General features: G+C 41.0%; 1 protein-coding gene across 1 annotated transcript in view; it reads right to left on the bottom strand.

Moving 5' to 3' along the window:
- IGFBP2 (insulin like growth factor binding protein 2) overlaps window positions 1-13,845 on the bottom strand; it is a 135,841-nt gene that overhangs the window by 13,548 nt on the left and 108,448 nt on the right. Inside the window, exon 2 of the mRNA XM_042455290.1 lies at window positions 4,732-4,931. Within this exon, the coding sequence (XP_042311224.1) occupies window positions 4,732-4,931 (200 nt within the window). The remainder of the gene's footprint in view (window positions 1-4,731; window positions 4,932-13,845) is intronic.

The raw sequence follows: 13,845 nt of genomic DNA on the forward strand, positions 1-13,845 counted from the left end.
AAAGTCTATTGTGAGGAATTATCCCTGCACTCTGGTTGATGATGCCAAGTGTAATCTTGACTGAAAATTTGGTGTCAAAGCTCTCCTCGTAGGCCCTGCCAAAATCGTTCAGTTTAATGAAGACAAATCTTCTTTCCCAGTCTTGTTTGTTTGTTTACCATTTCCTCTTTTCCATTTCATTATGCTAGTGCACATGTTCCCATGCTCCTGACATAAACTTCAATATTATTTACTGTAGGGATGTACATAACAAGCAATGCAGAGAAATAGAAGACAACAACAAAAAAGGAAGAATGCGAGACCTCTTCCATAAGAACTGGGAACTCAAAGGGAAGTTCAAACCAAGGATTGGGAGCTTTATAACAAGAAAAAGAACATACTAAAAGACCAAGAAGAAATAAAAAACAACAACACTGGATGTAATGCATAGAAAAGTTGGGGGGGGGGAAAGGAATGAAGAACCATATGAAGATGAACCTCAAATTCTAAAAAGCGAGGTGGAAATTGCAATAAGAGAAACTGGGGAGGGGGGGGGCTAATCACCAAAAAAAGATGATATTCCAATAGAACTGCAACAATCCACACAGACAGAATCAAGTCTAATGTTAACTAATATACAGTATGTCAACAAATAGGGAAAACAAAACAGTGGCCAACAGATTGGAAATGATCAATATATAGTCAGCCCTTCCCATAGGTGGGCTTGCCTTCCGCAGCTTTGAGCTTACGCGGCAGGCAAGCTCCGGCAGAAGTAATGGGGTGCGTCCCACACCACCCCGAGCACATACCTCATTATTTTTTTATGAAGCTTGAGCATACACTGTTCTCTCCATACATGAGTCGGAGTGTGTGTGTGTGTGTGTCCAGAACGGATCCCCCGCATATGGGGAGGACAGACTGCACATCCTGCTCCACAAAAAGGAGACACAAAAGACTGCAGCAACTTTAAAATCATATCATTAATATCCCACACAAGCGAAATTATGCTCAAAATTCTGCAGCATAGACTCTAATCATATATGGAGAGAAAAACTTGTTTTCTTTAAGACCTTGGGCAAGTCACATGCTCTCAACCTCAGAGGAAGGCACTGGCAAACCTCCTCTGAACAAATCTTGCAAAGAAAGCCCCATGATTGCTTCCCCTTCGGTTCTCCCTAAGATGGAAATGACTTGAAGGCACACAACAACAACAACTAGGCAGTTCATTAAAAAATTGCCCCAGTGGATCATAATCTATCTTCTGACACTCCCATCTGGTATACAAACATATACTTCTGTTTGTTACCATTGTTGCCAGTGAAACTTTCCCCACCACTTGACAATTCTGTTGAAATAAGGGCATCTCTAGTCTCAGTGTATGCGCATGTGCATGTGAATGACAATGCCCTTGATCTATCACAAGTGTAACTAACTATAATGAAGTCCTAATACTAACGCTTCATTTTTTGTTTCAGACTAGCCACATTACCATACTAAACTCTTATAGTGCTGCTATTCTACTTTTACTGCTCTGGCTGCCTTCTGTTGAATTTTGGGGTCTGTAGTTCAGTGAGGCCTAAGAGCTCTCTGGTTGAGAAGTCTACATGTGGCTCCGTAAACTGCAAATCCCAGAATGCAACAGGAGGCAGACAGAGCAGTTAATGCGGAATAGCAGCACTATAAGAGTGTAGTGTGGTAATCTAGTAAGACTGGCATCCTGCAGGGCTCTGTTGTGCTATGAATGCAGAGTAAGAGTTTTGGACAAAGTGCAATAATCATATCCATTGACAATGGCATATGCAGAGTTGTGCATGTGGGACCATTGTGCATACAACAGCACATGAAAGCGCAGAGAGTGACATGTGAATGTGCATTGTCTCTATGCATTGCCTTAGTGCATTGCATATTCCATCTGCATAATGAGTTGCCAGCCATGCACATTAGCCATTGATCCACATATGTGGCATTACACTGATATTCGGTATACAGGATGGGTAACAAAACTCTATGTTGGATATTTATGCTCTGCTGAAGCAATATATGATCTTGATCAAAGAGTGCTTCCAGATGAACAGCTCCTAGTGCTGCCCATCATAAGGGATTGTGGCACAACAAATTTCACATCTGGAAATCCTTCACAATGTCTTACAAAAATTACCAAAGATACAGATAAAACATATTTTGGTAAAAACATACAAGAAGTTTTTGTTAACATATAATTAAATTCCCTATAGAATTAAGAACAATTTAAAACATAACCATGAAAATGTAACAAATAAAAACAGTGCAGTACACTATTAAAACCTTATAAACATTCAAATGCCTGTTGGAATAAAAAAATCTGAGAAAAGTACAGCAAGGAGGGAACCAGTCTAGCCCTTCTAGGAAGTAGGGTTGGCTACTAAAAACCAGGTTGGATTAAACCAAATTATGTAAAAAAACCAAAAAAACCACAAAACAACATACTCCTGTTTGTTTGTTTTTAAATCAATTATTCTTATTTTTTCAAAGTATGGCTATTATTACCATTTTCTAACCCTCTAAATGGAACAACAATGACTATCTGAATTTAAATCTTTTAACTTTAACAGTCTATTAACAGTTGTTCATTGAATATAAGTCCCCACAACCTGATGAACTACATCCAAGAGTATTAAAAGAACTGGCAAATGTAATATCAGAGCCACTGACAATAATCTTTGAAAACTCCTGGAAAACAGGAGAGATCCCAGCAGACTGAAGGAGGGCAAACGTTGTCCCCATCTTCAAAAAGGGGAAAAAAGAGGATCCCAACAATTATCGTCCAGTTAGTCTGACATCAGTACTAGGAAAGATTCTGGAGCAGATCATTAAACAGAGAGTCTGTGAACATCTAGAAGGCAATTCCATAATTACAAAAAGTCAACATGGGTTTCAGAGAAAGAAGTCATGCCAGACAAATCTAATTTTTTTTTTGGATAAAATTACCAGCTTGGTAGATGAAGGGAATGCTGTGGATATAGTATATTTTGATTTCAGTAAGGCCTTTGACAAGGTTCCTCATGACATTCTTGCAAACAAGCTAATAAAATGTGGGCTAGACAAAGTAACTGTTACATGGATTTGTAATTGGTTGACCGGCCAAACCCAAAGGGTGCTGAACAATCCTGGACAGAAGTGACCAGTGGGGTCCCACAGGGTTGTGTTCTGGGCCCAGTGCTATTCAACATCTTTATCAATGACTTGGATGACAGAATTGGGGGCATACTTATCAAATTTGCAGATGACACCAAATTAGGAGGAGTAGCAAATACTCCAGAGGACAGGATCAAGATTCAAAATGACCTGAATAGTCTAGAAGGCTGAGCAAAAGCTAACAAAATGAAATTCAACAGGGAGAAATATAAGGTACTGCACTTAGGGCAGAAAAATGAAATGCACAGATACAGGATGGGGGACACCTGGCTGAACGGGAGTACATGTGAAAGGGATCTAGGAGTCCAAGTAGACCACAAGTTAAACATGAGTCACCAGTGTGATGCGGCAGCTAAAAAGACCAGTGCAATTTTAGGCTGCATCAATAAAAGTATAGTGTCTAGATCAAGGGAAGTAATAATGCCAATCTATTCTGCTCTGGTCAGGCCCCACCTGGAATATTGTGTCCAGTTCTGGGCACCACAATTCAAAAAGGATGTTGAGAAACTGGAGCATGTTCAAAGGAGGGCGACTAAAATAGTGAAGGGTCTGGAAACCATGCCCTATGAAGAATGACGTAGGGAGTTGGGGATGTTTAGCTTGGAGAAGAGAGGGTTAAGAGGTGATATGATAGCCCTGTTTAAATATTTGAAGCAAGCTTGTTTTTTGCTGCTCCAGAGAACAGGACCAGGAACAATGGATGCAAGATACAGGAAAAGAGATTCCACCTCAACATTAGGAGGCACTTCCTGACAGGGCTGTTCGACAGTGGAACACATTCCCTCGGAATGTAGTGGAGTCTCCTTCTTTGGAGGTTTTTAAACAGAGGCTGGATGGCCATCTGTCCAGGATGCTTTGAATGAGAGTTCCTACATGGCAGGGGGTTGGACTGTATGGCCATTGTGGTCTCTTCCAACTCTACGATTCTATGATTTTTAGACCAGCACCCAGTGTCAATTGCTTCTTTTGAATAAATTTATTTTATAGTGCAAGACATGCTATTCAAAAATAAATCTTTAAATTCACAACCAAAACAACTTGCTTTGAAAGATTATTTTTTAAAAAGAACAATTATTATTTAAGCTAGGGGCCATAACATATGAATTGGATTTTGCTATTTAATTTTCTGATTTGGTCCTATGTTGGTATAGTCCTATACATATATGCAAAAAACTGGTTTAAGCAAAACAAGCAAACAAACAAAACAAGGGCCTTCTGGTCTCCTGTTTAAAACCTCAAGGTTGTTAAAAGATTGGGTCAGGGGCGTTCTCACTAAGTGGTCATCATAGTGCAACAACCATACATTTGTAAAAGTGTTGAGCTATGTTTCTCAGGCTTTCTGATGTAGGGTACTAGCTATTCCATTCCCTAGTGTACGGGGAACTGACAGCTATCTGTGCTCACTGTCTACAACTGTTTTTTACTTTCTTGGAAACTCTCAGTGTACCAGCTGCTAATGACTTGTGAACGAGAACTGGTCTACGGACCTTCACTTTGGGTAGCACTTTGAACTCATGGAGAAGAAGCAGGGCAGGTACTTGAGGACACCTTACTGGTTATGTCATTCCATTAACTCACCCTGGGAGATGGTGGGCGGAGCTCAGGGTAATGTTTAGTAGTCTTGCCCATCTGCTTTTGTTGCTCGTTCACCTTGTCACGAATTACAGCAATTTCCTTGCCATTATTGAGGGGCTTTATCCATCCGCCTCCATTCACAATACTGGTTGCACCATCCACAACATTCTCAGTGATAGATCCTTCAGGATGCTCTTCCATTTCTACACAGGAAAGAAAGGGGTAAAAGGGGGAGGAAGAAGAAAGCTATTCATTGTGCTGTTTTGTACAGGTGCTCTCAATGACACGAAGGGGGAAAAGTTCCCACAGAGTGCATGTGAATTGCAGAAGTAATGCAGTTTGACACCAGTTTAACTGTCATGGCTCAAAGCTATGGAATCCTGGGTTTATTGTGACACTAGAGCTCTGTGACAGAGATGGCTAAATATGTAAAAAAACTACACATCCCAGAATCACATAGCATTGACTCAAGGCAGTTAAAGCAGTATCAAACTGCATTATTTCTGCAGTGCAGATTAAACCACAGATTCCTATGGGGAATATCAATTCCAGTCAAAACATGTATAATGGGCATATCAGCTACTCAAGATGTGAAAATCTTCATCTAATGTGGCCAAAATAAGGATTGGAAGTTACTTTTCTTTTCAGAAGACAACCCTCCCAACCTTCCCGGTAAGTTTCTATGTTTAAATGCTCAGTTGCACAAACTAACTATTTAATAATTCATTAATCTTAGATCAGAACCCACACATGTCTGAACCACAGGAGACAATTTGGCTAAACACGAAAATAATGTCCCATTTGTACTATGAGGAGAAAGAAAAGTACCTCAAAAAACTCTTAGTGCCTGGCATAAGTTTATCCATTTTTTCCTTCCCTTCACCAGCAGTACAGATATAGCAGGCCTGGTTCATGCTTGGCGTATCACACCCAGGTGAGACATCAAAATAGATTATGGACTTAATAAGGCCAGGTTGCATGGGGGCGAAGTAAAGGGAGCAGGGAGATTATCCCTGCGAGGCTCAAAAAAATCTATTATCGAAAATAATAGCAGAATACCCCAACAAGGCGTGAAGAAACAGGGCAAGAAATCTTTTTTTAAAAGGTGGTATAAGAAAACAACTTTAGTATTGTTTATAAACAAGCTCTTTAGCTCATGTATTGTGTAATCAAAATCAAATGTACAAGGTTTGTCTGTTTTTAAAAAAAAATCAAATATGGCCTAATGTAAACCATTCCTGCCACCAAAACCCCAAACCCTATTCTATTCTTGCTTCAAGAGCTGTTCAAACTGAATGTCCAACACATAAAGGATGAGAATAACTTTGTAAGAACTCCCTAGTTGCAAAATCATCAGAAAAGCCTAGTAGAAGAGAAGGGGAGGCCAGAGCTGAGTTGGGCCCAGAAGGAAAATCTGTTCCTTTTGGGGAGTTTGATCAGCAATCCATGCAAAAAGTAAAATTATTTTTGAATTTGCACTCTCTTACCCAAGTGTCAGAATCAAATCTGACTGGCTACATAATGTTATGACATCATCCTCACATCATCCATGCATGATCCTGATGGATATGTTCATTCATGTGACGAACTCAGGATGGCAAAGGATGAAGCAGTGGAAACAAAGGCATTCAAAACAAAGGGTTTGTTGGTTTTTCACAACTGAGTCTTTTTTTAGAAGATATTTCCATTCCATTCAGGTTTTGAACTACTGAACATGTGGAAGATAGTTGTCTTACAAGCTATTTAACCATGAGCTCTTAATAATGCAAGAGACCACACAGCAATCTTTGGCACTATGGCCTGACTGCAGCAGAAGTCAATGGAATTTGGACTCATACCTGTTTGGATGTGGCTGACTGTAGACCAGACTTTTTACAAGCTACCTTTGTGACTTTTTATATTGAAGAAGCTGTACAAATATGATGCCAAGTGTCTGACCTCACCCAGTCCCATGGCTGGTGCACAAGTGGGCAGTGACTTGCTGAAAATTCAGTGACAGAAGTTTTCTATGCTGTAGGATAGATTCTCAGCTGTCTTTCTATTCTATAGGAGCTGAGTATGAATAGGTACCTCTTTGGACTACAAATCCCTCAGCCAGCATGGTCATATTCCAGGAACTGCAAACCAAGACAATAACAACTACCGCAAAGCCAACTTTTCTGAACGCTGTATAGCACTCACCAAATGTCACACAAAAGTAGCACAGCAAAGAAAGTCTTGCAAGCAGTGCAAAGCTAATTAGTCCTGTAGTTTTCCCACATATATTTATTAATTTAAATATTTACATCTCACTCTATATCAATACATTTCAGGGTAATGTACAGTGCAATGTGATCAATTTAAAACAGTAAAAAGATTGAATAGGCTAAAACCAAATTAAACACATGAACAACAAGCAAAAAGAAAACAGTTTAGCACCAGCTAAAAAAGTATAAACTTATTTGAAAAGCATGCATGCTGGATTAATATAAAATCAATTAAATGCCAAGCATCTTTAGTAAAAAGCCTGGCATCAGAATGACAGTGGCTTTATCCCCAGTCGGTCACTAAGGGGAAGGTATCCCAAAATTGGGATGCCATAGTAGAGAACAGCACAAATGAATCTCTCTTGAGATAGCACACTCTCCAATCATCCCAATGTGGCAAGGACAGTCCCAAGTAAAAGGCTGAACAGACCAGCATTTAACACTGGCTTTGGGGCCGAGTGGGGGCATGGTGACCACATGATGCTCACTCTGACTTCGCACGGTGAGCAGCATTACGGTGTTCGTTTGGTGTGGCGTTCATATGACACACACCAAAAGGACTGCTGGAAAGTGCTGCCATGGCGGCAAAAGCACTCTTTTCCCGGCTTCAAAAGGAGTGGCATTTTGCTGTTCTTTTTAGGGCCAGAAAAATACCAGACTGGGGCTGTGTAGTTGCTGTGGCTGCAATCCAGCGAGGAAAGGGGCAGCGGGACACTGTTCCAAAGAGGCAGTCCGCTTAGCCCTTTAATCTACTGCCATGGCACTTTTTCATCTGCTTTTAAAACATCCCAGTTTCTCTCCTTCCCTCGTTCATCCTTGGTCATCAGCTTATTTCAGTCGCTGCAAACTGAGTTCAAAATGCTAAAGTAGTTTGCACTCAGCAGGGATTGAGGAGGGAAAGAATCTTGCTCTTCCCAGTAGGCTCAGTCAAAAGCAATTTGCTGCAGCCTCTCCTAGCTCGTCTGCTCTTCCTCATTCATAACTTTTGCCATCTTGACCACACTCTGATGTTTGTTCTGTGGCTCCACACATTCTGGTTTTCATCTGTGAAATGTTAGCAAGTATGGGATGCAGCTGGTGTGTATGTGTGTGCAGGAGGGGGTGAAGAATAGGGAGCACAAATTGGTGCAATAATGTGTAAGTTATAGGTTACTGGTGGAACATGTGTTTCTGGGACAGGTTTTGGCTCTCTGGATCACTGCATGATAGAAGGCGAATCTCCCAATTTTGTTTCCCTTTGATACTGAATCTGGCTTATTTATTTACTGGATTCATACCCTTTCCAGGTGGCAAACAGTAAAAATGAACAAAAATGAACCCAATTAAAATAGAATGCAAAGTAAAATACAGAAGAGTAGGAAGCCCACTTAAAACACAGAACCCACCCAGTTCAAATCCTCTTTGGCAGCATCCAAGTCACTTGTTAAAGACTTGCCTGCTTGTTTCTTTTTTAAAAAGACAACAGCCATCATCAGTAGGGAGACTCACAGCTGGGGAGCAGCACCAAGAAAGCCCTCTCTTACATGCCCACCAAATGGGACATGAAGGGTGGTAAGACCTTGGGTGTGTCTACCAAATTAAAATACTTGCCATTTGAATGCATTAGACTATGATCTGACCATGTGTGATTCAGAGGAATTTGGGCTTTTGTGGGGCAGGCAGGGGGACTCCAGAAACTCAACTGAAAAAGGATTTTCTGATTTTATCAGCATATCCACAACAATGTGCATTATCAAGTGTTTGGCTGTCTGTCCACTTTACATGGATTCACATGGTGGTGTACTTTCAGCATAGGGAGGACAAATAAATACCAATTTGCAGAGCAAGATGAAGACAATTAAGTGTCAGTGTGAATGTGCAAGAATCCACAGGTATTTGCACAAACCACTTACATGTAGACTAGCCCCTAGAGATCTTAGTAGGCTTGCATTGGAATCCCATCCAGAGGTCTCACATTTTTTAAAATTTATATTCTGCCTTTCTCCTGGTACAAAACCATTTGGCTTACAACTAATTAAGACTAAATATGGCTATGTGTTTAACAGGTTGGGGAAAAAGTTGGGAGAGAAACATTAAAACGCGTTTTGATTAAAAACACTAAATTAAAAAAGTTAAAAAACCCATGAAAACATAGGAAGAAGATTAAAAGCATAATATATTCAAAATCCTGGTATTTTTAGTTTGTTGTGGCACTAGAGCTCTGTGACAGAGAAGGCTAAATATTTTTTTTAAAAAAACTACACACCCCAAAATTCCATAGCATTGAGCCATGGCAGTTAAAGTGGTGTCAGACTGTATTAATTTTGCAGTGCAGATACACCCTTAGTTAAAAACCAAGGGCCTGCTTAAATAAAAGGGTACAGTATTTGGGTGCCAGTGGAAAGTGAATAAAGAGGGGGCCATCTGGGCCTTCCATGGGAGGGAATTCCACAATTCAGGAGCAACCATTGAGTACGTTTCTCCCAGTTGTTGTTATTGTGTGCCTCCAAGTCATTTTTGACTTATGGCTATCCCTAAGACGAACCTATCATAGAGTTTTCTTGGCAAGTTTCTTCATAGGGGGTTTGCCATTGCCCTCTTCTGAGGCTGAGAGAGTGTGATTTATCTAAGGTCACTCAGGGCATTTTTATGCTCAAGTGGGGAATGGAACCCTGGTCTCCAGACTCATAGTCCAGCATTCAAACCACTGCACCACATTGATTCTCAGGCTTTTCCCATATCTTACCAAATGCATCTATGATGGTGGTAGGACACAGAGATAACCCTTTCCCAAAGATCTATTAAGTCAGAAAGGCTCACAACTGATCCACTGATCACTTAACTGACTGACTGATCAAAGGACTGAAGGGGCACATCACTACCACCATCTATGTCTAAATGTATCAAATATTCTAAGCACAGAAATCCTGGAGATCCTGTCAAGACAGCTTACTTCCCCCCTAAGAACATGGGAAAGCTCCTGTTCAAATCCTGGCTCCCATCACAAACCTGACTGCATCATTGCCACAATCTGCAGATCAAAGGTTCTCTATCTGCTTTATGGTTGCGTAATGGTTGTGTAATTCCAGGGCCCTGATTCATTTAGTTCTCAGGCCAATTAAGGCTCCTTTCCGTAAGGCTCCAGGGGTCTGTCAAAATGAAACAGGCTCACAAGTGATCCAAAACAATGGTTTATTGATTGCATGAAGTTGTTAAGGGGGATGTAGTAATAAAAAAGGCAAATGCAAAGTTAACTCATATTCCTTCTGCTGATTTAAGCAGTCCTTCATCGCATGTTTACTGGGGTCCTCCCTATGAACTAGATGCTGCCTCAATGGACTAATTTCTTGGGCTCAGAAATTTCCTCCCACAATGAGACCATTGACTCTGACTTTTCCTAATCTTTAAATTCCTGGAAGGTGTGGAGACTTTCTCAGGCAAACTAGCAATAATCATCCCATTCTCACAGCATTTTTGTCCATTCCTACGGCATGAGCTGACCTTGCACAGTGTGCCAGAGAAACTGCGACTACCTGAAAGCTTTGTTATTATTACTTTTTGCTACAGGCCTGCCTGATTAAGTAATAAAAGCTTATTTAGTGTGTTATCCACCCCATAGGCATATGGGATGTGTGTATAGGTTGAATATGAGAGCTATCACTCCTTATGAACTCTTTTGGAAAGTTCAGATCCTTATATTCTACCCCTTACCACTCCTAGTTGCCAATGTTTAGCTCTCTGGCATTAGTACAGAGTCAACAAGAGAGGTGTCTAGTGACTTTGTTAGTGAGGTTATCTGGGATCACTTTCAGTCTATGAGTACTGATAATGTAGACAAGCTGCTTGGTAAGGTAAAAAAGACCACCTGCCCTCTAGATCCCTGTCCATCTTGGCTGGCCATCCAGGGAGGTGAGGCAACCTTGAAGTTGCTACAATCGATAATCAATGCCTCCCTCAGGAAAGGTTGTTTTCCATCAAGTTTGAAATTAGCAGTGGTGAAACCCATTCTAAAGAAGCCTTCCCTTGATCCCCTGGATAAAAACAATTATCGCCCAGTATCTCTTCTTCCCTTTTTGGGTAAGGTGATCGAGAGGGTGGTTTCAAACCAGCTCTAAGCAGTCTTGGATGACACCAATTATCTCGATCCATTTCAAACTGGCTTCAGGTTGGGATACGGAGTGGAGACTGCCCTGGTCGCCTTGGTTGATGATCTCCATCTGTGCATTGACAGGGGAAGTGTGGCCCTGTTGGTGCTCTTGGACATTTCAGCGGCCATCGATATCATAGACCATGGTATCCTTTTGGAATGCCTGAGAGAGTTGGGAATCGCTGGCTCTGCTTTGCAGTGGCTATGTTCCTACCTCTTGGGCAGATTCCAGATGGTGATGCTGGGGGACAGCTGCTCCTCTATGAGAGAGCTGACATCTGGAGTCCCTCAAGGTGCCATTCTGTCTCCCATCCTGTTTAATATTTACATGCAGCTGCTGGGTGAGATCATCCAGAGAATGGTACGCTGATGACACCCAAATTTATTTCTCTATGTCTCCGACTGTTTCAGCGACCAAAGAGGGCATCTCCCCCCTGAATGACTGCCTGAAGTCGGTAATGGATTGGGTGAGGGAAAATAGACTTAAGCTGAATCCAAATAAAATGGAGGTACTCGTGATAGGGAACCCCAATCCGGGTATGGAGATAAGTTCACCAGTTCTAGATGGAGTCACACTTCCCCTGAAAGACTGCGTCCACAGCTTGGGTGTGCTCCTGGATTCGTCGCTTCAACTGTCTTCTCAGACTTATGCGACAGCCAGGAGTGTCTGTTATCAGCTTTGGCTGATACGTCAGTTGTGCCCCTACCTGGAGCAGCGGGACCTAGAAATGGTCGTACATGCTCTAGTAACCTCCCGTCTTGATTACTGCAATGCGCTCTACATGGGGCAACCTTTGTGCCATGTCCGGAAGCTCCAATTGATACAAATCATGGCAGCCAGACTGGTCGCCGAAAAATCCAAGTTCTACCATATTACACCTATTTTAAAATCATTACATTGGCTACCTATTAGCTTCCAGGCACAGTACAAGGTGTTGGTTATCACCTATAAAGCCCTACATGGCCTGGGTCCAGTCTACTTGAAGGAAGCCTCCTCCCATACAATCCTTCCCGTACACTCCAATCCTCCGGGAAAAACCTTTTACAATCTAGAAACACCAGACTGGCGGTGACCTCCCGGAGGTCCTTCTCTGTCACTGCTCCAAAAACTTGGAATGACCTGCTGGAAGAGATTTGCCAATTATCCTCGCTCGTGGCTTTCAAAAAGGCGACAAAAACCTTTCTCTTCCGGCAGGCCTTCCCCGATTGATAATGTCCAGAACCAACTGAATCCCCCTCCTTTTATTATTTTTCTTTTTGTGGTTTGCTTATTAATTTTCTTATATTGTTATGTATTTTTAACCATGTTTTATTGTTTAATTTTATACTGGGGGGGGAGGGTTGGGCTGGAGTCTTGTTGTTTTTATTGTTGTATATTATATAAACTCTGCTGTTACCCGCCTCGATCCTCAAAACGGAAGAGGCGGGATATAAATAAATATTTATTATTATTATTATTATTATTATTATTATTATTATTATTACTCTGCCGAGCAGTAAGAGCAGACAGGTTGTCTTCAGCAATTTTTTGTTGTGGGGTAATCTGTTCTCACTAGTACCCAACATAGGGTGAATCTTCACTATAGAAATAATGCAGTTTGACACCACTTTAAAAGTACAATACTCTAGCACCATCCTATGGAATCCTGGGACTTATAGTTTCGTTTTCTCTGCCAAAGTGTGTGATGAAACTATCTATTGAATTAAAAATCATTTAAAAAATAAATTAAAAGGGAAAACAAGATTTTTAAACAACACTGCACACTAAGAAAAGGTCTTCTTTTGTGTTGTAGTACACCAAATAAGATTTAACTAAGGCATGTACCACCCTGGCCAGATCAGAAAACTCAAGGAATGGGCACACAAGCTAGCTCACTCTCTTCAATTGTGTAAATACATTCAACACTGTACAGGTTAGATCCCTATTCCCTGGTTAATTTGTTGTACACCGCTATGATTGCCTGGCAAACAGCGGGATAGAAATAAAAAAATTATTATTATTATTAATCCTCTCAATTGGATTTCTGCAATGTGCTCTACATGGGGCAACCCTTGTACCAAACTCGGAAGCTGCAAATGGTACAGAATATGGCAGCCAGATTGGTCGCTGGTACTTCCAGGTCGGACCATATAACACCTATTCTAAAAGATCTACATTGGCTGCCTATTCGCTTCCGAGCTCAATACAAGGTGTTGGTTTTAACCTATAAAGCCCTAAATGGCTTGGGCCCAGGGTACTTGGAGGACTGCCTCTCCCCATATAATCCGCCCCGCACACTTAGAACATCTGGGACTAATTTGTTGGAGGTCCCCAGATCTCATCTTGTGAGGACCTCTCAGAGGGCTTTTACCATCGTTGCCCCATCCTTCTGGAATAAGCTCCCTGTAGAGCTCCGCTCCGCCGCCTCATTAGATTCTTTTAAAAAGAATTTAAAAACATACTTATTTCGATTGGCCTTCTCAATTTAGTTAATTGTTTTTTCTCTGCCCCTTGTTTTCCTTTTTTGACCCCGGATTATTGTGATTTGATTGTTATTACCCTGGACATGTGTAATTTTTCCTGACTCCTGTTCCCATCTTACGTAGTAATGTTTTAACTTTTATACTGTAATCGTTTTATTTTGTATTGTAACTGCTTTTATCCTTTGTAAGCCGCCTTGATCATCTTTTTGGAAAGGTGGGGTAAAAATAAAATTTATTATTATTATTATTATTATTATTATTATTATTATTATTATTATTATT

The sequence above is a fragment of the Sceloporus undulatus genome, chromosome 1 (genome assembly GCF_019175285.1).
Source record: "Sceloporus undulatus isolate JIND9_A2432 ecotype Alabama chromosome 1, SceUnd_v1.1, whole genome shotgun sequence".
NCBI classification, from domain to species: domain Eukaryota; kingdom Metazoa; phylum Chordata; class Lepidosauria; order Squamata; family Phrynosomatidae; genus Sceloporus; species Sceloporus undulatus.